This window comes from Manis pentadactyla, chromosome 16 (genome assembly GCF_030020395.1).
Source record: "Manis pentadactyla isolate mManPen7 chromosome 16, mManPen7.hap1, whole genome shotgun sequence".
Lineage (NCBI taxonomy): Eukaryota > Metazoa > Chordata > Mammalia > Pholidota > Manidae > Manis > Manis pentadactyla.
The window spans coordinates 7,986,485-8,014,303 of NC_080034.1; the positions used below are offsets into that span (position 1 = coordinate 7,986,485).

Sequence of the window (27,819 nt, forward strand, 5' to 3'; positions counted from 1 at the left end):
AACAGATATGTTCTTCATTCAAAAAAAAAAGTGATTCTGTGATTGATTTGTTTGGAAGATAACTCTTTGTTTTCTGGGTTTCCAGGCATAATAAGACTCTGAGGAATTATAAAATGAAGGCTGGGGAACCCTTGATCGGCCTCATCTCGTTGCGCTGTTGCACACCTGGGGAGATGCTACAGAGGCTGCTTCAGCCCTTTCTGTGGTGCTTTTGGAAAAAGAAAGGAAGGGTCTCTGAGCATCATGAGGCCGTCGTGACCCAGTCCAACCAAGCTTGTGGGACTAACAAGCCGGCAAGACACAGATCGAGAAACCCAAACGCAACGACGACACCTAAACACACGAGACACACAACAGAACAGAACTTCTCAAACCAAACACCAGGGGGACAACACTGCTTGTGATCTGGGCAGAAACATGTAAAACACAACTTTTCACAGAGCGAGAGTTTCCAGTTTGTTCATTTTGGTGTGTGTGTGTGTGTGTGTGTGTGTGTGTGTGTGTGTGAAGTTTCCTCTTTCCCTATTTGTTAGGACATCAGTGAGTCTCACCAGCACACTGACCCTCACTGTGATTTGACAGATTGCCTTGTTCTGTCTGTCGTGTGGAGCTGGGTTTTAAACATTTGGGACATATTATTGAGAAACTTACTACGGGCAAAACACAAGTTGATTGTCTGTCTCCAACAACGCTTTTGATCATGAAATATCTGGTTCAGGTTATTATCCTGAAAGGCAGAGTTTTATTGGAGTGACTCCGGTGTGAGTCGCTATGAGCGAACGCAGGGAGGCCCAGTTGAACTTTCCAGAGACGATTGGGAAGCCCGGCGGGTGAGGGGAGTGAGTGTGGGGTCCACCAGGGACGACGGTGGGAACAATTTGTACCATCCGATCACCATGCTGGACAGATCAAGTTCTTCCAACAAGATTTGAGCCACACCCATAAAGCATTTATGGTCCATCCTGCCATAGTCCCCCCAGACAATCACCTGCAGAAACACAGAAATGCAGTAACACTTGAATTTCTCTCCCTTTCACATTGGGAGAGTTGAAAGAAACTATTTGGTAAAAGTGGTAAAAACTATTGAAGGAGAGGAAATGAATATAACAAACACCAAGGAGGAGGAAAAGATAAGAAGATACTCACATTTAAGGTTCTCAAAGAGACACCTGACATGAATTTTTAGATTGGATAAAATGCAAGTAATGTTTCCCTAGTGAATGAGGGGTATTCTGTACAGAAACTATGTTAAAGGAATAAATACACAATTTTATTTATATATAAATTCAACACCTTCTTAGGTAACTACTATCTAGCAAGCAACATGGAGGGCTATAGGGATATAAAAATTAAACTTTGTGCATGCTAGGAGGGCAATAAGCCCATCCCCGTGGACGATGGCGTGACTGTATGATAGAGTATGTATAAGGAATGAGAGTTCTCATTACATTTCTTTTATATGATGGACTTGGTAGTGAAGGGGGAGGTTGAAAAATAATCATAAGTTGGTGCCTTTGGAGGACTTGCCTGACAATTTTGATTTGAACAAGTGATTAAAAAGTCAGTTTGCTCCCTGATGAGGGTGTCAGACAGGCATCCCATCACACTCACTCCAGGCCCTCTTCTCCAAGGTTCTCAACTGAACTCATTCCTCTCTGTACACGGCGGAGGGGATGCATCTCGCCTGCTCAATTTACTGAGTAACTTTGCCCAATATTTAACCTCTGTGATTCTCAGACATAATCTTTACAATGGGGACCCGGTATTTATTGCACACAGTGGTTGAAACTATCAAAAGAGGTGATGTATGTCAGCGCCTCACAGTGCACGTGACATTCCTCGGTCCTGAGGTCCTGCTGGTGTCTGCACCCTGCCCTTTTCCCTGCCTTTGGTCCTCTGCGGCCCATGTCTGGCACACAGCAATGATCAATAAACTATTATTAGTATCGCTCGTCCTGACATCTATCTGTCATCAATGAACAATGGAGATGAGGGGAAAGGTGGGAAACAGGGCAAAAGGAGAAGGTCAGGATGGAGAGAAGGAAGAGAATAAGGGACAGAGAAAAGAGAAATTTTGTTTTCCAGCAGATCCGCCAGATGTTTTTAATACATTATTTGTACTGTAAATTAACAATTTGTGTTTTTTTCCTACTCAAGGGTGTTACACTACCGCTCTCCTACTGAACCTTTTCTCTCCAATGTTTATATGGAAAATGTGGATATCACGATGTAAAAAGTGAACAGACGACTCACCTGAAGAACTTTACCCTGGGGACTTTCGTCAAAAACCAGGGACTGTTGGTACAAAGGGTCAAGGGTTTTTCGTGCAATTCTTGTCTTCTTCTTGGCGATACAGGCCCCATTTTCCAAAAGATACACTTTGACGTACGGTGCTGCACAAAGGTAATATTAATATGTAAGAAATGAATCCTCTAAGTTAAACTGATTTTATGAGAGAATGCCTTCTGGGAGAATTAGAGATGCTTATCGAAAGTTTCCAATTTGAATTTCCGGTGCTCCATAAACTCTATTCCTTAAAACCCGTACGCTTGCAGGGCAGGACTGCCATTTTCCCCATTTCAAGTGAATTCGCCACATCGTCACAGGGTTCCGGCTTACTTGGGTTACAGCCAACATTACTATCTCAGGTCTGTATCATCAAGCTCATTGTTTCATCTTTATGATAAGAACTAAATTTTTTCTTTTGCATTTGTAAATATGCAGAAAAAAACTGACACAAGCTGAAAAACAATCAAAACTAGACTTTCCTGAGTATGACAATTAGGACAATATTCTTCCTGATACTTTCTGATGGAGTAATTGTGCAAGGAAAATCCAGGGCCATTTTTCAAGAATCAAAGAACACAGAAAAGTTGCTTTTTTAGTCGACCAAATGATGCACACAGAACATATGAAATTCAAAGGTAGCAAATGGTTTGCATTTTTGGCCCGGGTAAGATCCTTTTGCCTGAACTAGGAACACTCCTCCTTACCAGGTGTGGATTTGGAGCCAGGTTTTTGCGTGAGGCTTCGTGCTCTTATGACTTCAACTTCTAATTGGCCCTTTTTATCTTCCATACCAATTTGTATATCACCTGCAAGTGGGGGAGAAGCAACATGTTTCAGCTTCTTTGCAGTTACGAGCAGTTAAAAAAAAACTAAAAAACAGAGGCCTGAAACAAACTCCAAATTATGATCTTCATGGTATCTCGATAAAAGTGAATATATAAAGCCCTTAGCCCACTTTTCTTTCCCTGCTTCCAAATCAGGGTTTGAAACGTTTCTCCTCATCTTTCTGATACTAGTCCATGTTACAGGAGCCCCATATTAGTTTATAAACTGCTGAACTACAACAATGTTGAAGTGTTTAGGTGATTTTGTACTCTATTAAGATTATTTATCCCTTACATCGTCTAGTATACAATACTTAATAAAAAGGTGTTATTGTCTGTATTTCCTTTATCTAGAGAAGACCACCACTAATATTTTGGTGAATATCCTAGCAATCTCATAAGTACTTTTCTTCTTTCTATCTTCGTCCTATCTATCACGACCATACAACCTCAATTGGACTGTATGGATTGCCAAATGGTCATGTCATTACCTTTTAGCCAGATCCCTGTTGATGGACATACATGTTACTTACATCGCTGTATTATGAACAGCACTTCAGTGAAGAGCTTAATAAATAATTTCTGTATACTATATAGTTAGTAATTTTTTGAGCATAAATTCGCAGCTTTTTAATTATTGGCTCTCATTGAATGGACATCCAGAAATTCCACGCGTACTGCCACTGCCCTTCAGGAAGGCTGTGTTAGTGTGTGAGCTCCTGTCTTCCCACTTCCCACAAGCCCTAACTGTGGAGTTAGCACTATGCCTGATTTTTGCCAATCTGATGGTAATGAAAGCTATAATTTGCATTTCTTTGATTATTAGGGAGGCTAAACTATTTCTAAATATTATCACCGTGTATTCCTGTGTCTTGCCTGTTCATGTTCTTTGCCCATTTGCTAAGATGTTCCTCTTTTTCTGATTGATATACTTTGTCACTGTAAACGTTACATATAATTATTTCTAAGTTGTTTTTAGCTAGTTGAATTATCTTCATTTTCTCATCTATGAATTTTCTTTCTTTGCCAATCAGCTGACCAGCTTTGTGGTTCTGGACTTCATTAATTTTATAATTCTGTTGTAGAACTCAGTGCCTAAAGGCTTTTTGTTTTTTTTTTATGTTTCAGTCATATACTATGTTACACATAGTTTAAAGAGTCAAAGTGACCTACACGAAGACCTATTACTAGTATCAAAGATTCCCATCCTCTTTCTCAACTTCTTGCCTTCCAAAGGTCACTGCTTTCAAAATTTTCAATATTGTCATCTGATTAATTTTGTACTGTTTGGCATTTGCTCCCCATCTCTAAATACTATACTTATATGATATTCCCCTATTTTTTTTTTCAGTTTTAGATATTGATCTCTCTCACTTCCTTCCTACCCCCACCATACACATGCCACTTTCTGTCATCCCACACTCCCAATATTAATATTTAAATTATCATGATTAGGTAACATTGTTTATAGCTGAGTGAACTAGGACACTCTGATTACTTCTCATTTCTTGGACAGCTCTTCATTTCCCCTACACTTAATAAGTGTCTTTTGAAAAAGCATTTGCTTACATTTTTACATACGTATCACCAAGGAACACCTTACTCTCTCCTGCTTGTTTACCCTCTTCCCATAAAATCAAACACATTAGGTAGTCTACATACTTTCCCTTACAAGCTCTGACATGCTACAGTTTGGACAGATTGCTTTTAAAACTCCCTGTGCTTTAGATTTTTCTCTGCTAACATCCTGGGTATCCTAACCATTTTTCTCTGTGTTGAAGCATTTATTTAATTGTTGGATCTCATCTTCCCCATTTTTTAGTTCACAGTTTTTTTGAGTTCACTTAGTTCATTTTGCTGAAACATCCTCCAGTAGCTTTCCAAACAATGCTGGGCATGGTTTGAGACCCTTCCTGTACGAGTATGTATTTCTTCCAGTCAAGCATCATGATTTGGCTGGCTAGTGTACTCCAGTGAGGAAAACAGTTTTTACTCGAATTTTCTGAAGGTAATGCTCAGTAGTCTTCTGGCTTTCAGGATCATTATTTGAAGAGTCCACTGAGAATCTGACTTTTGGTAGTTTTGCATAGAACTGTTTTTCCTCTTAGGCAACCTGTCGGATTTTCTGGTGATCTCCAGGGCCGGGATGGTCCATGCTGATGCACTTTGGTGGTGACCTGTCTTCATGCCTTTGCTGAGGGCTCCCTGGGCCCTTTCAAGCTGAAGACTCATGTCCTTCAGGGAAATGTCTATTGCATGTGTTAATTCTCTTCATTCGTCATCTTTCTTTTAACTTTGTTTAGGGTGCATTTGCTGGTAGAAATTTTTGAATGATCTGGGTTTGGTTTGATCCTTTGGAAGTTCTTTCCCACTCCAAATATAGGAACATTTATTTAAGTGTTTTTTAGTATTTTATATGTCTTTCTTTACCTCCCTGTTCTCTTTTATAATATAATTGAGACTAAATTATTATTTTTTTAAGTTCAGAAGTAGGGAGGCAATTTCACGTATTTCTTTTTGCATAATTTAACAGTTTCACCAACTATCCTTATCCTACATTTGGATCTATTGTACAGTATCTTGACAGGGGTTTCTGATAATTCAAAAATTCATGACTAACTTTATCCATTTTGCATAATGTCTCAAGTTAGAAAAATGTACTAGAAATTAGAAATTAGTCATATGAAAATGACAACACTCTAGCTAACATACAGCTTCTCACTTGCACTACTACTGTGTTATTTTAAATGACCTTGGCCACAAGATCACAGCACTTCTCCCATACAAACCATGACTCTTACCCATTGCAGGGGTGGCAAGGGTTTGGCGGCCAACAAGTTGGGCTGGTCCCAGTCCATCAAGAAAATCACTGAACTGACTGTCTGCTCCTAGTCGCACTCCAGGAAATATTAGGCTATTAGCAAAAAGACAAAAAATCAAGGCTTTAGTTTTAGAATTCTTTTCATTAGTTTCCATCTGACTACTCATCCTGATTATAAATAATAAGTACTGCTTAGACAATTAGCTGACTTGCTGGTTCATTGAATGGCCCGTGAACCAAGGGTATGAGGCTCAGCATTGACTGAGAACAAGTCCGAACTCTCAATTTAACAGCTAATGTTCTATTTAGGGGGCTCTGTTAGAGTTTTAATATTCTAAGTTTTCTGAACACTTTCAAAGACAAATCCCTACATAGCTATATTGTTGACATAAAATATATGATGCAAATTTTTATACCATCAACTCTGCATAAATAATTGCTCATGAACATTAAGTAACATCTAATGCTAAATTTAGAAGATGCCTCATAATTTCTTGAATAATTATGACTGCATATTCTTATTTACAAACAAGTGTTTAATTTACTCATTTAATTTTTATACTATCTCAGATTTTATTTGTTCATATGGAAATGAATTGGTTAAAATATATCTATTTCTTGCTACACCATGGCTGCCTGAATTCTGAAGGATGTAAACTCCACTCAGCTGTGACTCTGCTCCTCTTATCTACTGATGTATCCTGGGTAACAAGAATCATGCTCCTTACGTAGTTGGACCTCAGTGAGTACTTTTTGAAGTACAGAAAAAAGCAGATTTCTATAGGGATTTATTGTTTCTAATGTGCTTTCACACATATTATATCCTCACAATCAAGGGAACCAGGGAAGAAAGAGGTTAAGTGGCTTATTCACAGTGGAGTTAAATACTACTTGATTTGCTAATTTTCATATCAGAAAATAATGTCTCCAGTCTTTCATTTGCACATTGCGTTATAATATGTCATCAAATATGGTATGTTGTCACCATGGTTATTTTCATAAATTTGTCTGCCAATTTTTATTCTTAACTATATCTTGCTGGAAACATGCATACCAATCATTTGATCAAATAAATGGACTCACCATTTTAGGGAATGGGAAAGTAGATCATGAACGTTAACTTGGAATCATTTTATTTTACCTTCTGAGCAAAATAGAAAAGTGCCAGTAAAATAAAATAAGGTAAAATATTAATATTACTATCATACATTTAATACAATTTAAAATTGGTAAATTAAATATTTGAATAATCATGGAAAATTTGTGCATGGGCAATATCCAACTAACCCAGTGAAGAAGAATAATTACTTATGTGTTAGATCTAGCACCTTAGTAAAAGTTGTTTTACCAGAAAACTTCTCAAGCATAGAATAAAATGCAGGTTTTGTGCAGATCTGTATGATGTGGTAAAAATGGAAAGCAAGGAAACAAAACAAAAATCCAGTTATATTTTTTCAAGATTAATTAATTCCAGAATCAACCAAAACTCTTAAAAATAATAAAATAATGAAGAGGATAGATCCTGGGTTTTTTCCTAAGGAAAAAATGAGTTGGTTATGTTTTAAGTACAAGAAAATTTAAGTTGCTATTATGAGCATGTTGGACTTATAACAACTTAGAGCTCAAAATGGTTTGGAGAAAAGAATTTATATGTGACATTAGGCTCTCACATCTGAATTTTAATTGAGATTTCGGTGACAGGACCAGACAATGTTTCTTTTTCCATCTGGAAGAATCTACTCACTGTGGCATTTCTACAATAAACATACAGTAGGGGCGTATCCTGAGTTTTTCTCGATGACAGAGATCAGTTTATGCATGTTAACCCAGCATTTCTTCACCCCTTGGAAAGGTCTGAGTGACCCGGCGGGTCCCCGGGTCTGTACCCCAAGAAGTCAGGAGCTGGTGGTGAAATACTAGTGACCCAGGCCCAGAGACTTCCGAGGGAGGCTCTGTCCCCGTGCCCCTGACGACGCGACCGTGCAGCAGGCTGCCGACACTCACTTCCCCTCCGAGCTGTAGCTGTTGATGCTCCCGTCCGTGGACTCGCGGCTGGGCTGCCTCACCATCTTCCGCATCTCGGCCGCCATGCCCGTCTCCGTGCTCCGCTGTATGGTGCTTTTTAACTTCTTGTGGCCCGACTCTGCCAGGAGAGAGCAAAACAAACTCTAAGTTTTGTTTAGACAGTTTCCCCCGATCTACTGATTCTGCAAACACAAGAGTCAATTATGGATGTAATGCAAAGTGTACTCAGAAAAGTAGTGTAATCTCACTCCAAATATAATAAGTAAGTCTTAGTATAATCTCATTATACAAATCCTATTATAGATAATAGTGCAATAATCTTATTATTAAACCTCTTTGCCCAAACAGGCCTTGGCTGAGAAAAGCAGCGGCAGAATGGGGACCGCTGTCCCCCCTCTAGACGCCGCCTGAGCCTCAAGGAACCAAACGGAGCCGCTGCACTGTTGCTGCTGACAGGGTCGGCTGCGGTGGGGAACTGGCTTTGGCCGGACCCTCGGACAGGCGTCCCTTCGTCTAGATGCTCCCGATGTGTGGGGACAGACCTCGGCGAACGGCCTGGTCCTCGGAAGGAGAAGAGGCCCTTGGAGCCCAGCGGGAGAATACCACCTCGTGGCACTGCCCGTGTCAGTGATCCTCGTAAGAGGAAACAGTGGTGTTTTGCTACTGATGTCCAAGACACTTTAGCATGCACAGCCTCACGTGAGATGGCGTGCAGGTTACCTGTGCAGGTGAGAAGGCATGTCCTAGTTCCAGGGCTACACGGCTACCTGTGGCCTCGTGACCAGGTGCATGACTCCTGACCTGCAGGTTTCAGTGAGTGTCTTTTTGTACTGTGAATACTTTTTAATTGTCATAAAACCTCTGTGAAGCAGGTGCCTAAAAGCAGTCCTAAATGAACCACATGAAAGGCTACATGTTTTCCTCTCATTTTTGGTCACTGTTTCTCTTTCGTAAACTGTCTAACGAAAATGTAATTGGCTATATACTATATGGATGCCTTGCTGAACACTCTCTACGTAATAGCCATGGTGATTCCTTAAAAATATAAATCTAGACACGTCACTCCCGTGCTCAAGATGTGATGGTTTTCCATCAAAATTAAAAGGAAAATCAAAGTTGTTACCATGGCCCGTGAGACGCCAAATGACCCGGCCCGGCTACCTCTCAGACCCCACTCTCCGCCCCTCATCTCCGGGGGCTGTCTTCCTCGCATTTTCTCCAGCAACCCTAAGCCGGCGCTCCAGGGCCCGTTTGCCTTCCCATCTTCTGATCCTCTTGCCTCGCTCCCTTGCCTTATTCAGGCCTCCGCTCCCGGGTCACCCGGGAGGCTTCCCCCGACCCCTCATCACCTCTCCTCACCCTGCTTTGCTCAGAGCTCTGCCCCGGGGGGCATTAACCCTCTGTCCATCCGCCTGCTCCCCCAGCTAGCATGTAACTCCCACGAGGGGAGGGACGCTGTGGGTATTGCTCAGTGTTTGTTACCCCAAGTATCCAGAACAGCGGCATAGACTCGCTAACAGGATCACGTCACACATACCAATGTGCAATTTTCTCATTCCATTTAATGCCGTTATAATATAAACCTGCCTACATTTATTCTTTGTAATCATTGCACTGTTCCATTGAATGGCTATGTGTTTTGGTAATTAAACCATCTCCTTATGGTGAACATTTGGGATGTTTCCAGTTGTAGCTTTCATAGAATAAACCTAGACGTTGAAATGCTACGGAAAGGGTAGAATCTGTTTAATCTCATAGCTATTTCTAAATTGCCCTTCAGAAACATTATGGCAGTTTACACTCCTGCTGACATTCATACAGATGTACCTGTTTTCCTAGCTAAGGCTCATAAATGCCCTCCCGCTCCCCTTTCCGGTCTTTGGTCCCCTGGACTCGCCACTGCAGCGTCTGTACACCCCCTGACAGCAGGGGCTTCATTCATGACCGTTCTGCATGCTGCGCAGTTCAGTTTGGTACTTGTTTATACATGGCGCCTCCTTCTTAGGTGCAGATTCTTTATGAATCCCTGTGGTAGAGCAAAGTTTCATGCACATACAAGGCTGTACTATCAGAGCCGAGCAGAGCTGTGGCAGTTTACTCAGGGCAGCATGCGGCCAAGAGCCAGGGGAGAGCAACAAATTCTCACTGAAAATAGTGAGGAGCACAGCTAGAAAAACAGGGGCAGACTTTAATCTAAGGGTGAAACTGGAGGAGACAAAATGAAGAGGCTGAGCAGGGAGGTTCAGGTCAGAGGACCATTCACCCAGGTCACCGGTCACCCCGTCAGCACCCACCCAGCCGGCCAGCACCGCCCAGCACCTCGGGCGCCCCGCGCTCTGTCCCATGTACTGGGGACGCGGCGGTGAGGGACCAAGTCCTGCTCCACAGAGCTTACATTCTAGCGTGTGCGATGTCAGGATGGCAATGAACAAATAAACAAACACGCCCTATGCCTGGCGGTAAGGGCTACAGAGAAGATTTAGGCAGGATAAAGGGCATGGAGGGGGCTGGGGCAGGGTAGCAACGGTGTTATTAAAAAGGAGTTGGGGTCTAATTAAACATCAGAATGGAGGGGGTGAGGCTGCCCCCGACAGGCAAGCAGCCGGCGTGGCCCCGGGGGCTGTGGTGGGAGGCCGGGCAGCCGAGGGCTCGCCAGCAGCGCGCAGGTGCCCCGTCTGCTTGCCTGTCTCCCCGAGGCGGACGCGGACTCTGGCCGGTGGTGGCTCTGCTGCCGGGGATGCCAGGGCTGTGCATTCACCTGGCAGGCTGTGCGACACTGCTGTCGCGACCTGAATTCTCTTGCCTTTCTAACACACGTTCCACACGGTTGTCGTTCATTACACATTTGCTCAAATGAAAAGAAAAAATTTAAAAGTGAGGCATCTTGATATCAGGTTATCAAGTTTTCTTAAAGAAGGTAGATCTACAGAACGTCCCCAAATTCTTAGAGTGGTTTTAAACCTTAATAGCTTCCAAAACATAAATGCTACACTCTGAAAAGGCATCATTTGAGAGGTTGGCTGTTGAACTTTCTTCTACTCTTAGTTTTGTGAATTTGAATAATACATTTTTAATTTTAAAGTTGTTGTTTTGGTTTTTCTGAAGATGGCAAACAAAGACTGATATCCAGCCACTGTCTGGGTATTACATGATATCCAGTCATGTTAATCAGTATTCAATGCAAAGAGCTCTGATGGTCAAAACAATTTTATAAAGGCCCAGGTAAAAGCTGAATAAACAGTTCCTTCTCAGAATTTGCCTTATTTAAATTCATAAGGTAAGGGCTCTAATACTTAGAATGCAAGGGTTGGAAAGAATATGTTTATGGATGTGGAAACTAATTTTGGAGAAGCAGAATTCATGCAGCAAATACTCATTCAGCATCTATACCGGGCCCAACCTTTCCTGGATGCTGGTGATACATCAGTGAGCGTCACAGACGAGGATGCTGGCCCGAGCTTACATTCGAGCAGACAGACGGAGTGCCTTGCTCAGCGCCACACTCGTTAGCAGCAGAGGCAGGATCAGAAACCTGGTTTTCTCAATCTCAATCCGGTGACATGCCAGTATACCAGTTCAGGAAAACACAAAGTCTGAGCTTATTTATTTTACAAATAGAAAAATGGCTTGGCTACATAGTTGCATATATATATATATCCTCATAGGAGCTTACAAGTTCATTTGAAAACTTTGTTAAAATCACAGATTCCATACAAGTACAAATGTATGTAATTATCTGTACCTCTGCACATATGCTGTAATTATAGCACAAAGATATGTTACACATATATAGTATTTTTAAATATCAGTATAATGCACTAAACCATTAAATTACACAAAATACTGTTATATTTACTCAATATACCACCAGTACTTAATACTTATTTATCTCCAGTGAAAGATCAACTTGAAATTCTACTATCAAATTATGACATGAAACCTTTGACTTGAAACCTCTGCCCCTAGTATTATACAAAGAATAAAAGGATTAGGAAAACTAGCATATTTTAATATATTATATTCACAGACACATGAAAAATTAGTAAAATCCATTAACATTTGGGGACAATATTTTACCCATACTTTGAAAGAACAAGCTTCCTCTCATAGAATGTTCCAAATGTGTCATATTTACATATATACTCTCTCTGCTCATATTTAGAGGTGTATGTTATATTTGGGAACAGCCCACTGATTTGTTAATTCATTCTGTAAATACTCGGTAAGCATCAAATGCCCACAACACAATAGACTTCGTTCTAGGTGTTGGCACTACAGCAGTAGTAAGACGAGACAGTGCAGACACACAACTAAAACAAATATGTTACCATGGTAATTTTAGGTATGGTAATCATCACAGAAAAGAAGCTAAGGCAGAAGAGACTGTTTTAGGAGCGTGGGTTTCTCTTGGCCAGCTGGACAGGAAGGAGGGTCACTTCTGAGGACCTAGAAAAGGAGGCAGCCATGGGGAGACGTGAAGGAAGGATGCTCCAGGCAGAGGAGCCCGTGTACGACCCTGAGGAGGGCCTGACCCTCCCTGACCAGTCTGACAGCCAGGGGTGCTCTAAGTCAGGTGGGTGAGGAGATGGAGCGGATGAGGTCGAAGCAGCTGGTGGGGCAGGGGCTGCTGGGAGGCAGCCTACGTTCTTCCAAGGGTGAGGGGAGGGTCAGGGTCTGACTAACATTTCTATTAATGTCATTAGCTATTGTGGGAGAACCAATTGCAGGAAGCAGAAGCGGAAGCAGGTGGGCGTGGAACGCTGCTCTCCTACTGAGAAGAGGTCAGTCAGTGGCCAGGGTTGGGGCACCAGCAGTGGAGGTGGGCAAGGGGGCCGAACTCGGATTCTGTCTGAAGCGGATCCGACAGTGTCGCTCTATTGGATGTGTGAGTGGCTCAGAACAAAAGGAGTCAGCGAACCTTAGATGTTTAGTTAGGGTAAGTAGAGGAGCAGTAGTGTCATTCACTGGAAAGGGGGAGGAACTCGTGGGTGGTGGAAATAAGGCGCTTTCTTTTGGATGTTTGAAGGTCTTCACAAATAGCCATGTGGTAAAGCAGGAAGTACAGGGATGAGTCAGGACCACGGGGGATGGGCTGGTGTCAGAAACAGGAGGGTAGGTGGGTAGGTAGCTAGGTAGGTAGCTAGACAGATAGACAGGATATATTGACATGCAGATGGAATTAAAATGTAAGGTACTAAACGTAACACAGAGGAAGTAAAGAGAGAGATAAATAAAAAGAGTAAGCAGAATGGAGCCTAGGATATTTCCATATTTAGAGGTCCAGAAGAAAATGAAGAAATATAAGGCAGTCAACCAAGGAAGACCTTTTAAGGTACGGGGAGAAACAGGTAAGCGGCACGTACAGGCATCACAAGAACAAAGGTTTTCAAGAGGTAAAACGCTTAGAGTGGAATAGTACTTGGAATTGTAGTAAGAAACAGACACAGAGGCGATGAGGGCGTCTGGCTCCGCGAGAGCACTGCCGTGGGAGCAGCAGATGTGGTGAACCGTGGGGCGGGAGCCGGACAGGAGGGGCCAGTGAGAGGAGGCGGTGAGAGCCGAGTGTAGAGGGACGGCTCCTGTGACTCTCTGGGCCAGGGTCCTTGTGATCGGCAGGTGGTATCTGGAGAGTCCCAGGGGATTAGGGGAGATGGTCTATTTTTTAAGATGTGTGATATCAGAGCTTGCTTCTTTGCAGATGGGAATGGCTAATACACAGGGTAAAACACTACATTTATAGGTCTACTATTATTGGTTGGAAAGGTGAATGAAGATAGATTATCTCCAATAAATAATCTTCCAATCAAAGCAGGTTCTAATGACAAATGAACAGTCAATCCATCAATTAATTGGAAAAATCCATAAAAGAAAATCACCTAATTGATTAAACAACTTGGGATCAAGAATAAATGCAATAATGTCGTATTAACTCACAAAGAAAAACTATAGAGCAAGTGATGTTTTGGTTGCTCTCAAAGTAACAACTGACATTAGTGATAAAATTTACTTGTTTATATGGACAGTGACATAATTCAGTTATTCTTAAAAAGAAAAGTTGTGGTTAATATATTTTATTCACACATTCCTTTTTTTATCGATTCAGCAAACCATTTCCCGCGCTCTGGGCCCAGAACCTCGCCCGTGAGTGTGGAACGGAAGCGGCCCCGCCCCCAGCCACCCCTTGCTTAGGAGCAGAGTCGGATGATCAGAGTTTGGGATTCAGTGCAAGCACAACACGGCATTCTTCTGTACATATTGAGCTTTAAAGGTATTTATCTTACGTAACTTCAATCATTTGGAGAGAGGAAGAGAAGAGGTACAGTTTAAACAGAGAGCGTGTCTTGCACTGGCTATGCCACTAAATGAGCATGTGACCTGGCCAGACTGAGAAATGCAAACCTCTTCCTTTACTTTGTCCCACTTCCTGGAGATCATCCTGGTGTTTGTGCATCTCTCAAACAGGCTGCCTAAAAACACGGGCTGCCTTGGTGCAAACAAGGCAGTAACACTATGGTTAAACTGACAGCTGGACTTCCCGGGGGTCTGCAAATCAGTGTGCAAGGCTTTTACGAAGGAAACGTTTGCTCTCTGCAGGCCACGGTGAGGGGGGAATCTGCACTTCGGGCCAAGAGCGCAGCATACTTACAGGTCCTAAGATGGTAAGGCGCAGAGCCCCCGAGGGAATGGCAAGCGAACTCCGGGAGACGGAAGGCGGTGAAGTGAGCCAGGAGGGGCCTCGCGGACCTCTCATCCGGGCTCTCAAGGTGCACGATTACAGACCCTTTGGGAGGCTGCTGTATTGTATCAACGCTGTTCTTAATGACTTCCAGGTCTGGGTCTTCCCAGTATCATTATTATTCTCATCAATTTACATGCGACTGGGCTCACATGCCGTATGATGGCCATATTGCTACAGATTCCCAGCAGTCGTTCCTTAAGAGAAAATCGCTAGCAGTTCCCCATTATCATCACGTGCTCCCAATGTGGTTGCCACATAACAGGGAATTATTAGGTATCTGTTTCAACTTATCTTTTTTAGTTTTGAAGCAAACAAATATATCCTTTTTGTGTTATCGCAATGTTTTTGAGTATATTTCATCCCAGACCAGGTAGTATAACAACTTGTACTTATTTGGAGATTATTGTTAGAAAATTGCATGAGGGCTTTTGACTTTTCTGCTTTACCTCATTTATTCTGCAGGTTAATCCTGTAAGCCATAAAGTTCGCTATTTCCCTCTTATCTTCACATTTTCCAGAGATTTATAACGAACGGAGCATAGTGGCCAAGAAGCTAAAAACAGTAGCACTCAGAGTATTTTTGTGAGGTGGATGGAATAAATTCCCTTGATGATATTTCAGAATACTTAAACCTTTTACAGTGATATACTTGTCCCTTTCATCCCACCCCCTTAGCCCAGATGAGAGACGTTTTCTTTTCTTGCCATGCACTTAAGTTCTCTACAGAAATGGCGTTAGGAAAGGGATTCATCTGTCTGAAACTGGCCCGTATTTCCCCAGCTCCTCTGTGGCTAACACTTGTTCTGGTGAGAATCCTGGTATTGACGAGTGACTGGAAGGCCTGCCTGTCCTACCAGCTTAGCCACTCAGCCACACTCGATCTTTTCAGCAAAACGCTTGCTAAAGTGACATCGATTTTTCCTTTTGCCCAGCTGGTGAAAAAAGCAGCAAGTAAAGTAAGCAATAGCAAGTTCCAGATGGTCTTTTAAATAGTCTGCAAATTAAACTTCATAAGGCTGCCAAGAAGTATTTAGGGAGAGGTTTATGCTGCTGAAACCCGGGTCTGTACCACACCCTATGTTGGACACATCCAGAAGTGGTGGCGGGGGGTGGGGGGGGTGACACCCTGCTGCACTTGTCCCTGCTGCACGCTGCTCTGTGTCACAGCCTCAACATTCCAAGGCATGTCTGTGTTTGGACTGAACTGTGCCCACCCTCATTTGTGGGGTGGTCTTGCCCCAGCACCTCAGCATATGGCTGTATTTTGAGATAATAAGATTGCCAGGGAGGCTGTCACCCCATCTGGCAGGTGTCCTTACAAAAAGAGACGATTAGGACACACAGAGCAGACACCATGTGAAGAGGCAGCGGGAGGGGCCACGTGCAGGCCGCGGGGGACACCTCAGGAAACCTGCCCAGACCTGGGCCTTGGGCCTCTGGATTGGTGAGCATATAAATCCCTGTTGCTGAAACCAGCCAGTCTGTGGCATTTCTGTTATGGAAGCCCTCGCAAACTGACACACCTGCGGAGCGGACACTGTCATCTGCCACTCCAATATCTTATTTAATAAATGTGATTAAATACAACTCAAAGCTCCTGGGGATAGACTATCACCTAAATGCCCTGAGGATAGATGATCCCCCCGCCCCCCAGATACTGGTACGGACTTGTTTCAGGCTGCCTTGATTAAAAAGGGGTCCTAAGTATTACATGATAAACCTAAATCATTTATCAACAACTGATGGCAAGAAACGAAGGTCTTAGATTTCTTTCTCCAGCAGTAGTAAATATACCACACTAGATCAAATCTTTTTTCTTTACCTTCCTTTGGTCTAATAACTTAGAGTAAGCCAGATTTTCATTTACTGAATATAAATAAACTCAGAAAATTGATTATATACCATCCTTAGTATAAAAATCAAACGATACTTCAGGCTGAAACCTAGAAAGCAGCAAATGTTTTATGTTTCAGATCTTTTCTGTTTGCTGTATTACTATTTACAGGATCTTTCCTCCGAAAGGCAGCCTCATACCTCAAGTGGCGGCTGGACGGGAAGCGGCCTGAGGCCAAGTGTGGAGTCAGACTGGGGATTCAAGCAGTAGCTCCCACGTGATGGCTCTGTGCCTGCAGACAGCATGCTTAACTTCGCTGTGCCTCACTTTCCTCACCCAGGAAAGGCGGGGGGCCTGATACCTTCGGTAGTCGAGGGCTAGTCCGTGCTCAGGACTGAGGATGGTGTCCGGCACCTATTCAGGTTCTCTACTATCACACAGTTAAGATCTCAAAGTGTCTTACAGAGAGTAGGTCTCCGAGCTGAATGATGCTCTACTCGCAGCCAATCTTTCTGTGCTTCATATGTAACTCAAGACGCTCCTCGGAATGAAACATAATTAAGCTGCAACATGTCACGGAGATGACTCATGCCCCCATATCCACGTCTCTTGGTGAAAGGGCTCCTCCTCCTCCTCCCTCGCTGCCTCTAGACGCTCGCGCGCCATCCATCGCAGGAGATTCTGCACGTCACTGCGGAGGCGGCCGAATCGCCCACAAAGGAGGAAGAACCACGGAAGGCGGCTGCACCCCCCTCCCCCCCAAAATACCGTTTCCCTTCCGTTCATCGTAACTGGACGCTTACTCGGATTTCTGGTCACCAGCTCCGTCTGGCTGGGACAAGTTAGTTCCCGAGCGTCATTTCTGTTCACCACCGCAGCAGACACGCCTTTCTAAAGGATGAGTGTTACCATAAAAAACGGCTGTATCTACGTACTGAGCGATCAGAAAGGAAATTTATGGTTTAGGAGGAGGGGAAAGGTATCAACATGAGCTAGTGGGCATGGAAGAAGGTAGCAAATTCAGGACAAGATTTTCATATTCAGAGAGGAGAGGGGACCATGAGCTCGTAAGTGGGGAATGGGGAGAGGCAGAGAGAAAGCGAGACCAGTTTTCCTGCCTCAAAAGAGGGGACAAGAGTGAGGGTGCCACCAGCACCTGTGGTCGAGAGTAGCTGCTCGGGGTGAAGCCTGCAGCCCTGTCTGTGCCCTTCAGGCGGGGGCTGAGACGGAGCTGCGCCTCCGAGGACGGGCGCCCAGTGGGAGCCCGAGGCCTGGCCACAGTGCTCTCGGGGCGGCCTGGGGGCTGCTGGCGTGCCGCCGGCGAGAAGCGAGTCTGTGACTGGCAGGAATGTCACTATGTACGAAAGGGTCAGATCTCTGGGGAGATCCGAGAAACTGCCGACTCCTTGCTTACCTATCGACGGCGGTTAGCCTGCGGTTAAGTAACAAGACATAAAGCTGCACGTTCAAAGTGCAGAAGAAAGACCTTAGAAAATAAAGAGATAATGTTTGGTGGTAAAACTTGTAAAACAGAATATTAAAAATTTGGGGTCTTTAGTTTTTACCCCACTGCCTTCCATATTTAGGAAATGAGGTGAATAAGAACTTGAAATATACAATAATAGCCTAAAATGTGTGCTGGTGAGAGGAGAATCTGGTGCCCAAGGCTTCCAGTCTCCAGAGCTGCATTCCTGTGCCTTCAGGAATGTAAGGAACCTGCTGAACTATGACGAGCACAGGATCGAAGATCCACAGGCCACCTGTGGGTGAGCCCGAGCGGACGCCCAAGCGCTAACAGGGCGGATATGTTAACAGAACGGGAACCAGGAGTGGCGCACTTTTATTGATACTAATTTAACATCCTCAGCAAAGTCAGTTACTATCTGTCTGTCATTTTTCCAGATACTGCTTATTACTCTCAATTGTCCTAACTTGATTATAAAACAATAATTGTCCTGAAAGTCTGAGGAATTAGAGAAGCATTAGGTATTACTCACATGAAAATGTTTGATTCTGGTTTAGCTACATGCAAGAGTGGACGCTTGTGCCCTTCCACCCCCATTCACATTCTGAAGCTAACAGCCAGTGTGATGGTATTTGGAGACGGGCCTTTCAAGAGGTGATTAGGTCATGAAGGTGAAGCCTCATGAATGGAATCAGTGCCCCCCTAAAAGAGACCCCAAAGGGTTTGCTTGCTCCTCCCTCCACATGAGTTACGGCGGAAAGATGGCCACCGATGAGCCCAGCAGCAGACCCTCACCAGAGCCTGACGCGCTGGTGCCGGGACCCGGCGCTGGCCAGCCTCCGGCAGAGCCGTGAGAAGGGAGCCTCTGACGTTTACAGCCAACCGGTCTGTGGTGTGTTTACCATAGCGACCCGAATGGACAAAGCCCTCATACCTCGAAGGGGAAGCCCATGAACATGGCCACGATGGTAAAGTTGATAACTTTTCTAGACGCAAAACAAAATGAGATGAGCTAAAAACAAGCCTGACACTTTTTTCATCACAGCAGAAATTATAAGAATATTAAATACTTAAAAAATTTTGTGTCTTATACAACTAATTTCACACTGGCAATACAAATGAGGATTAAAAGAATACCAAAAACAAACACTGAACTGAAATCTGGAATGTGTGTGGTAAGTAGATTAAACAGATTCATTCTAGAACAGAGTAGATCTGACACTTAGCACCAGAACTTTAAAGGAGCCACGGGGCAGTAAGGTTAAACCCTTTGCTGGAAGTCACACAGCTATTTAACGCCACAGCGAAGATCAGAGTCTTTCTGCTCCAAAGTCTCTTGTCTGCCTTTTACTGTAGGTGAGACTTCAGTTTCCTTTTTATAAAAAAAAGCAGACTCATCATGAAGCAGTGAAGCGGTAAGTGGACTGGGTCCTGTGTTCCTAAGGCTGCTTCAGAGAGAACACACTTTGTCACACCCCATTTGCTCACTTTAACAGGTCACATTCACCTGCAGGGCCTTCAGCATCTCTCTGCTACAATGAGTCATTATGTAACACGTGGTGCACCCCGGAGGCAGCCATGCACAGTGGCCCCCAACCACTGCAGATCAGACACAGTCCAGAGAAAGCACTCTTAGCTCTGCTGTTCTCCTCAGAGACAGAAGGCGTTTGTTTCCAAATCTCATTCTCAAGCCCTGTAGTGTAAAAGGCTCTCAGTAATGCTTCTCAAACCTGCCTCTAGAAAAGTGCAAAAGGAGAGACGCCCTGTACATCCTGGGCACCCAAATGCTTGACAAATTGATTTCAGTTGTATTTCCCTACAAGATAAGTTCATATTGAGAAATAATAAGCAGTCAAGTTCTAAATCTGAGAAGAACCAGAACATTTTGTGATTTTGAAAGCCTCATCTACCATTTGCTAAGTTAAAGGGCAGAAAAATATAAAAAAGAAATTTAAAAAGATCAGACTTTGAAAGGCATAGGAGAAAAGAATTTTATCAGGAATAAAGTAAATAATTCTGATGAGAAATGATGTGTAATTTCATAAAAGCTAAATAGAAAGGAAAGATATACCAGCAATTCAATTGCAGAATGAGATACTTATCTTTAACCTCTCTGTTTCCCTTCTAAGAACACTGCCAACAGTGTTGATACGGAAAGCCGTCCTTCCGGTTTTCTGGCAACCCATAATCTAATAATCATATTCATAAATTTGAATATGCAAAATATTTGCAAAATATTTTCAGCTTCTTGATATGGGAGCCATATTCTGACTTACTTACATTTGCAATCACCACTGGGGTAGCATATGGTTTGGGGGAAATCAGAGGAATGCGATGCCAATAAAAGAGTTTGCCCAAGAACTACCCACAATGGACCCTCAGGGGCTCTGTCTGTCTGTCTCTCTCTCTCTCTCTTACACTCACAGGGAGAAAAGAAAAAGGAAAGGAACGGTGGCTTTTATTGTTACAATTAACGAGTGGAGTTGAAAAATTTCACGTTTTTCACACCAAGAAAAGCCCCTTCTGAGGAGGAGGCACATTTTCTCTCACATCCATTTGCCCCTTACCTGCCTGGATTTCCCCCACCCTTCCTCCTTGCCCCCCAACCGCATCCTGACTGGCGGCACACAGCCCCCTCCTCGGTACACCGTGATGGGAGCCGCCTCCTCCCTGCAGCACTCCTGCCGTGTGCCTTCCCTCATCCTATCCTCTTACATGTTACTCTTCAAAACCCAGAACTCTCAAACTTTTTCCTCCCATGAGCTGTATATAAACATACATGGGTCCACCTTCTAAACACTGTTTTCTCACATACATGCATACATACATACATCCTCCATTTCCCAAATATATATCAAACATTTAAGAGGATAGGCACTGTGGATTCAAAACTGAAAGGAGCTTACAATATGGGGTGGGAGGAAAACATCTAAGTCATTCTATTTCAGCAGAACAAGAAGTGTAAACTATGCCTCAGTGAGAGAGTCAGCAAAGGGTGCTTTTCCACAGAGGTGCTGCACCTTGAAGGTTAAACAAAGACTTGCTGGACAGATGAGGAAGGGAGGGGGGTTCAGGTCTGTGGGGAGCAGGTCCCTGGACAGCCTTTCCACGGAGTAATCACAACACTCGTACTTCAAATTCCTTATTATCTGGAGCATACATCTTATTGTTTATATTCTTGAAATACTTGTAACCTATAGTGTTTCTTATCGATCTGTACTTTCAGAGTTCATAGCCAGACCACTGGTCTTTTCTCCGTGTAAATTCTGCTTGGATTCCTTGCAGCAAGAACCCTAAATGCAGGAGGACAGGGGAGCCGCAGCAGGTCCCCTGCCCCACAGGCCATCTCGGGGAGTGAGTGAGAAAGCACAGCAGAGGTCGGGTCCAGGTGACAGGCTGTCTGCCCTTCGTGGCTCCTCCATCTTTTTGGTGTCTTCTAGTTAGCTCTTCTCTCTGCTGCCCCTTGAAGATGGTTTCTCCCCTGAATCCGTCTTTGATGTAGAAGCTTAAACCTCCCTGAGGCTCTCCCCGACCCTTGGGGCTGCTATGGACACCCTCTCCATGGGGTAGCCCCTCCAGGGGTGCCCCAATCTCAGTACCTGTCCTGAGTTATTTCTGGCCATTTTTCACCTAAGAAATCCTACCAGTACTTTGGAGTTACAGCACTTTGGAGGTTTTTGATGGTTTTATGATGTGTCAGCCTGGCTAGGCTGAGTCCCTAGTTACTCAAACACAAACCTCAGTGTTGCCGGGAAGGTATTAGGAAGGTGTAATTAGAGTCCCCAGTCAGCTGGCTGCCAGCACGGGACACCATTTCAGATATTCTGGATGGGCCCGATTCAGTCAGACGAAAGGCTGTAGGAGAAGTGAGGCTTCCCTGAGAGGAAATCCCACCCGGGGGCCGCAGCTCCATCCAGTTAGCCTGCCCTTCCTCAGGGCCTGCCCTACGGATTTCAGATGTGTCCTGACAATCACATAAGCCAATTCCCTGCAATACATCTCTTAATATATATTTTCTACAGATCCTGCTTCTCTGGTTGAACCCCAACTGGCAGAGGTCTATAGACCCAAACTGGCCTTCTCTACTAATTTCCCATTTCTGTAGAAGGTATTGTCATTCTTCCATTATCAGACATGGTTATCACCTGTAATGCATGTCACCTTTTCTCTTCTATCTCCTATTCTCTCCTTGCTTCAGTTGGTCTCTCATTATGGAGATTCTTATTCACTTGGGTTTGGACCACCACACAGATTAATTTTCATAAAGCTGTTGGTCTCCTGCTCCAGTTTCACTGGCTTCCCCACAGCCTGGCATGTCATCACAGTGCACCCATATCTACCTCCCGTGGCCCCCCAACAGCGACCTTCTGCTCCAACCAAGATGATTTCATCCTATGGGCTCTTTGAGTTGCTGTTTTCTGTCTCCAAGCTTTTCCTTATACTACCTCACCACCTTGAGATGTCCTTTCTGTCCCCACCCAATCCTTTAAGACCACTTCAAAGCATCTCAGCTTACAACCTGGTCTGCCCAGCCTGCACTGCAGTGATAGGATATTGCTCTCTAAACTCCTATGTTATATCCCTGTAGGTAAATAAAACTGAGTACGAACTGCTCTACAGAAACAGATTAATGTGGTAGATGTTAAATAAAATCTTTCACTTATACGTAACTTTTCATCTGAATATGTATGCCTTTACATCTCTCAGCACTCTGCCATCAGAGTGCTTGGTGAGACAGTGGTGCTCGTAAGTGAGCTGCTGACTCAGTCTTAGTGACTGAAGCTTAGAGCATTAACTGTGTTCATATTCATAAAAGCCCAAAGTGGCTCCTAGAGTTGCTCAATCAGGTAAAAAAATTTTTCCAGACCACACTGATTCTGTGTTGTTCATTTATGCCAAGTTTAAAGTGTGAGGGAGGAAAGAAATGAACTTTTATATGTGGGTAGAATAATAATTTCTTGCTGCCCACTAATAATAAGCATAGATAAGAGGCAAGAGGACATTTCACTCAGTTGGTTAAACATGAGGATGGCAGAAAATCAAACAGATGCTAAGAGTCCTACTGAGACAAATGACCTAAGCTAAGTTGTGAATTAGGGGAGGGAAAGATCCAAACCACAAATGCAGTACAGCCATCGTAAGTATACTTAAGCCTCTTTCCATGGGTGAGCCAAGCTCCTGAAGTTACATGTCAAGAGTTAAATGAAACTAAAAATTAGGAATTCGTTCCTTACTGGAATCACTCAGAATAGAAAATAAAAACACAAAGCATAAGCAAGATACAGTTAATGTGTAAGACCCGTCACGTGACAGAGTGGCCTCCATCAGATTCTGATTTAGAGTCTTTGTTTTTTGTTTTTAAGAAAGTGGCAAGAAAGGAAGTTGCTGGGGAGTGCTGATTTTACTGTGCAGATTATTAGTCTTGGGAGAACAGCACTGACTTTAAATATTTATAAGTAAGACAGCTCCTGGCCAGGGGCCTGTCAGGATGGCTTTGGCACAAACTCTAGTTGTGGCGACGAGACCACACTTTGAGTTTGAGCCGGAGAGCTTATGGCGTTAGCCTAAGATGGGACAGGGAGTGTCATGGGGAGAAGTGACCAGATTACACTTCTCCCCGTAAATTACCTGAAAGCACAAAATAAGTGTATTTTTGAAATTTCTTAAAAATCTTAAGTATATTTTCTTCTGATCTAAAGATAATTAAAGCATACTTAAACATTTGAGAATTTTGATTGGTTTCTCTGAAATACTGCTGGGGTAGACCCTCATAAATAGGTAGTTTTAGGAAAAAAGTACAAACTAACCTAACACAGCTGAGATGAGTCATCACAAGTTACTTAAAAAATAGTCACATTTCTTTGGTCCTTGCCTAAACATAACAAGAGGAAAGGCAAACTTTTTGGAGCCTAAATAGAAAATATGATTTATAAGTTCAAAATGCAGAGAAAATGTGTTTCTTAATTTCCAGAATAGATATTCATATGCATTTAATTGCATGTAAATGGACTCTATGGTATGAAATACAGCTGACACAATTTTCAATAAAAGTGAAATTGCTTCATAAGAAAAATAACTTTGCGGTAACATTAACACGTATATTGTGGTACCTAGGAGTTGAAGCACTGGTTAATTTCAAATCCAGCAAGTCTAGGTTTAAAGGTAATCATGTTTAGACATAACACTTTTATAAATACACCTATAGTAGCAACACCCTTCTACAAGTACTTCACCCACCATATAACAATTTTTACATTTTTTTTCTTTTTCACTCAATTATTAGTAATCTCAAATATGACACTACCTCTGCTTGAAAATTGTTAACATCATCACTGAAAGCTTCAAATACAGAAATTTGGCTTTTAGTTTTAGTTTTGTGAAAAGTTATAAATTAACAAACTGCTGTTAGGACTTAATAAATTCATACATGGAACACAGACTTACCTTGACTATCTTGGGAAACTTCAGAGTCAGCATCAGGTCGTTCTCAGAGGACCGCTGCGAGCCAGAGGCTTTGACCTGCTTAAATGCCCGTGCTGCCCGGGGCGGAGCCGGGGCCTCTGCCAAGCCGCCCCCCTCCCGTCTCTCTCTGCCTCTCTCTCCTTCTTCCCCCTCTGTCTTTCTCAGACATACACAGCTTGATTAAATTGCTTCTGTCAAGAGTGTTCTTTCTATAGCTTATTATATTACAAGACCGTGAAATGAAAAATCATTCAGCAAATTTGCTATGTATCTAATCTCATAAATCTGAAAACTGCTAACTAGCCACAATTTGAAAACTGCTATATAGCCACAAAATTTTAAACAAAGTCTGTAATGAAGACATATTTAAATCAAATGAAATGAAAATATGCTGCTAACTTTATAAAATACTCTGCAGCTTCTCAGTATCAGGGAAGTAAAGCTCAGGGCTAATACACGATTTCCAGGGCAAACCCACTTAAAAGGCTTTTACAAGGGCAAGAGGAAGGTCCCACATTGATTTCTTGAATTGCATATGCTTGGCACTTGGGATGTAGGTGTGATACACTTACGCAGTCAAATCCTCACTTTCCAAAAGCACTCCCGGGTTTCTGCTGCTCTCCCGGTGCCGGGTCACACCCCCCACTCCTGCCAGGAGACCAGCACTGGGGCAAGGGAGATGGTAAACCACAGAAAAAGAAAAGGGTCAACTTCTATTGGGCGCATTTTACATACCAAGCCCCAAGCCAGCGCTTTACACACATTTCCTCCAAGCCTTGTGTAATTCGCTGCTATCCCTGTTGCTCTATTTTACAAGAATGGGGGCTCAAGTTAAGTTGCTGTTTGTAAGTGGCAAAACTATCACCACCAGCAAAACAAAACCCCCAAACAAAGCAAGTTCCAGCTCAGGCCCACGTCCTCTCAGACCTACGTCAGGGGAAAATGGCAGCGATGGAACCACCCCACCACGCCAGCGCTTCCCCATGGGGCCCCCTCACTTCCACGAGGGCACCGAGGGGCCGGCCTGGCCACCCTACCCTCTCCTCTCTTCCCTCCAGGGCCGTGCCAACAGCATGAACAGGTGAAAGGCAACAGGCACAATCTGGCTGATGCCTCTTGTTCTGGCATATTATTAATAGTGTCCCCATTTTTATCCTCAAAGATACCCCAGTCAGGGGGATAAATTACACAGTCAGCATGTGTATATACATGGAGAAGAGCAATGCGAGGTAAACCAGACAGCCTCAAAACAGGCACAAGTGACACTGGAATTCCAGCTAGGCTGTTACTAAAATAGAAATGGCGAGGAATGCAAGTCCACATAACTCTCAAGTTTTGCCTGGTGGTACCTGGTAAACAATGTCTCCCTCTTTTAGAACCTCAAGTCCTTATGTGGGTTTGCTGTGTCAGGGGACACTGGCGCACTGTGGGGACACCTTTATTAGCACAACTGAATCAAGTTAACATGGGACCAGAGGAACTGAAAAGGGACTTTCAAATATAAAATGCATATGGTCAGTCTTTCAGCAGCAGCACGTGGCCTCTCCAGCTGCTTGCTACCTCTCTTAGGACGTCCTTAGAGGGGCGGTGGGGGCAGAGCCCACCTGTGACGCCTGAAATCCCACCACGAGAACTTTTTCCTGTGAAAAACATGCTAGTGCCCTCAAAGGAATGATGCAAAGCCATCTAAACTTTTAACTACTTAATGCATCAGTTTAGAAAATCTCTTTAATAATAAGATGTGTTCCACGTGATAGCTAAAAAGAGTGTATAGTTGCTTCTGTGGAGGATCTGAGGAAGAGAATCTTTATCCTCAGCCAGCTGAGCTCAGGCAGGAGAACTCAGGGTGAACTACTGAAGGAGCTCGGGCAGCGGGGTCTGGTGCCAGACGGAACCCCTAGTTTGGTACCTCTGCAGTCCAACCTACATGTGCGGACATATGACCAGGGTTCTGGCTTATGTTACTCAGGGGAATTCAGGAATATTTCAGAGGATATTCGAAGGGATGAACATGGAATTTAGAGAATGCTTTTCTACATTTACTGGAATATTTGGGGGAAATTTTATAGTAAAATAAACATGAGCATGTAATGAGAAGAAGGCTAAAAACTCATGGACTTTTACGATAAGACTCGAGACTTCAAATAATCCTCCTCTTCTGGCTGCTGATGCAGGCTAGGCCCCTGGGGCTTCTGTACATCTGCACCACCTTCCTTTGCCATGAGATGCATTCCAGCGGGAGAGTTTGAGAAACACGCATTGGTTCTTTATCCCAGCAGCACATTTCCAAACACCAGAAAGCAAATGACAGAATTTCAAATATGGGAGCTTAGGGACTTGGAGTTAAGAGTAATTCTTAGCTCAAGCATTCCACAGATAGGAAATGAATTATGTTCTGAAGATAGTGTTAAGGCCTTGAATCAGCATAAAGTGGACATATCTTAGAGATCAATATGTCAACTCACAGGATATGGAGTGTCAACCCATCTCTGGAGCATCATGGGATAGCTTAATATTGGGCTGGGATCACCTTCCAGATTATGCGGGAGAATTACATCAGGGACAGTGACCAGTCCCCTTTATGTGGGCTGACTGTCAAAGCCAGAGAAACATCTAGTGCATACCAGTGGTCTTGAAGTATCAACCAGGCATCATTATGTACATGACAAGAATGTCAAAGGTGTGCTTTATCAGCAAATACAACATTATGCCCCTTGTGGCTCATTATTTTGAGGGGAAGAAGAAAATAGATACAAATAATGGTGTAGAACTAGAGCAATAAGAAAACTATAAACAGAGAGCCCAAACTTTCGTTTAACCATGGCCATCAACTACTGGGAGACCACAGATGATAGACAAATAGACTCATTAAAATGCCATGCAGCCAGAGAGGTGGGAACATCTCATGTCTTCTGATGTGGCATTCTCTGAGAACAGATCTATCAGTGTGAAAAACTGCCACACACTTTATCAGGGTGAAAAACTAATTGCTTATTATAATGGTGTTTCATGTCATCTTCATGCACATAAAAGAATCAAAGAATTAGGTTTTACATATAAAGGAAAAAAGAAACAAGGGACAATAATTTTAAAAAGTAAAAAGTCTTTCCAGGCCAAATAAATTACAATGGCATTGTTTTAGTTTTTTTCCTCTAGGTATTTTGAACGTGAATACATATATTCTCTTGTTTGGAGATGTCAAGGCTTAATTGCAGTATCTGTAACCAAGTAAAATCCTCTATAATAAACTCATGTTTAAAAAGGACCTAAAGGATCCATTTATATGAGCTGAACTATGTAAGCTTTAGAGACAGTGTGAAATCCACCACAGATTGACTAGAAAATGATCTCATACTTCTT

At 43.3% G+C, this 27,819-nt stretch overlaps 1 protein-coding gene across 21 annotated transcripts in view; it reads right to left on the bottom strand.

Moving 5' to 3' along the window:
• Positions 1 to 510: 510 nt before the first annotated feature.
• Positions 511 to 27,819, bottom strand: part of RIMS1 (regulating synaptic membrane exocytosis 1) — a 426,962-nt gene continuing 399,653 nt past the window's right edge. For 20 of the 21 annotated variants that reach the window (XM_057494214.1, XM_057494234.1, XM_057494233.1 and 17 more), the window contains 5 exons: positions 7,939 to 8,077; positions 5,915 to 6,027; positions 2,994 to 3,095; positions 2,254 to 2,393; positions 511 to 988 (listed from right to left, as the gene is read on the bottom strand). In XM_057494214.1, coding sequence (XP_057350197.1) covers positions 770 to 988; positions 2,254 to 2,393; positions 2,994 to 3,095; positions 5,915 to 6,027; positions 7,939 to 8,077 — 713 coding nt within the window. In that variant the 3' untranslated portion in view covers positions 511 to 769. Of the gene's footprint in view, positions 989 to 2,253; positions 2,394 to 2,993; positions 3,096 to 5,914; positions 6,028 to 7,938; positions 8,078 to 24,441; positions 24,532 to 27,819 lie in introns of those variants that run through there. The other variant, XM_057494230.1, reaches the window with a different exon arrangement.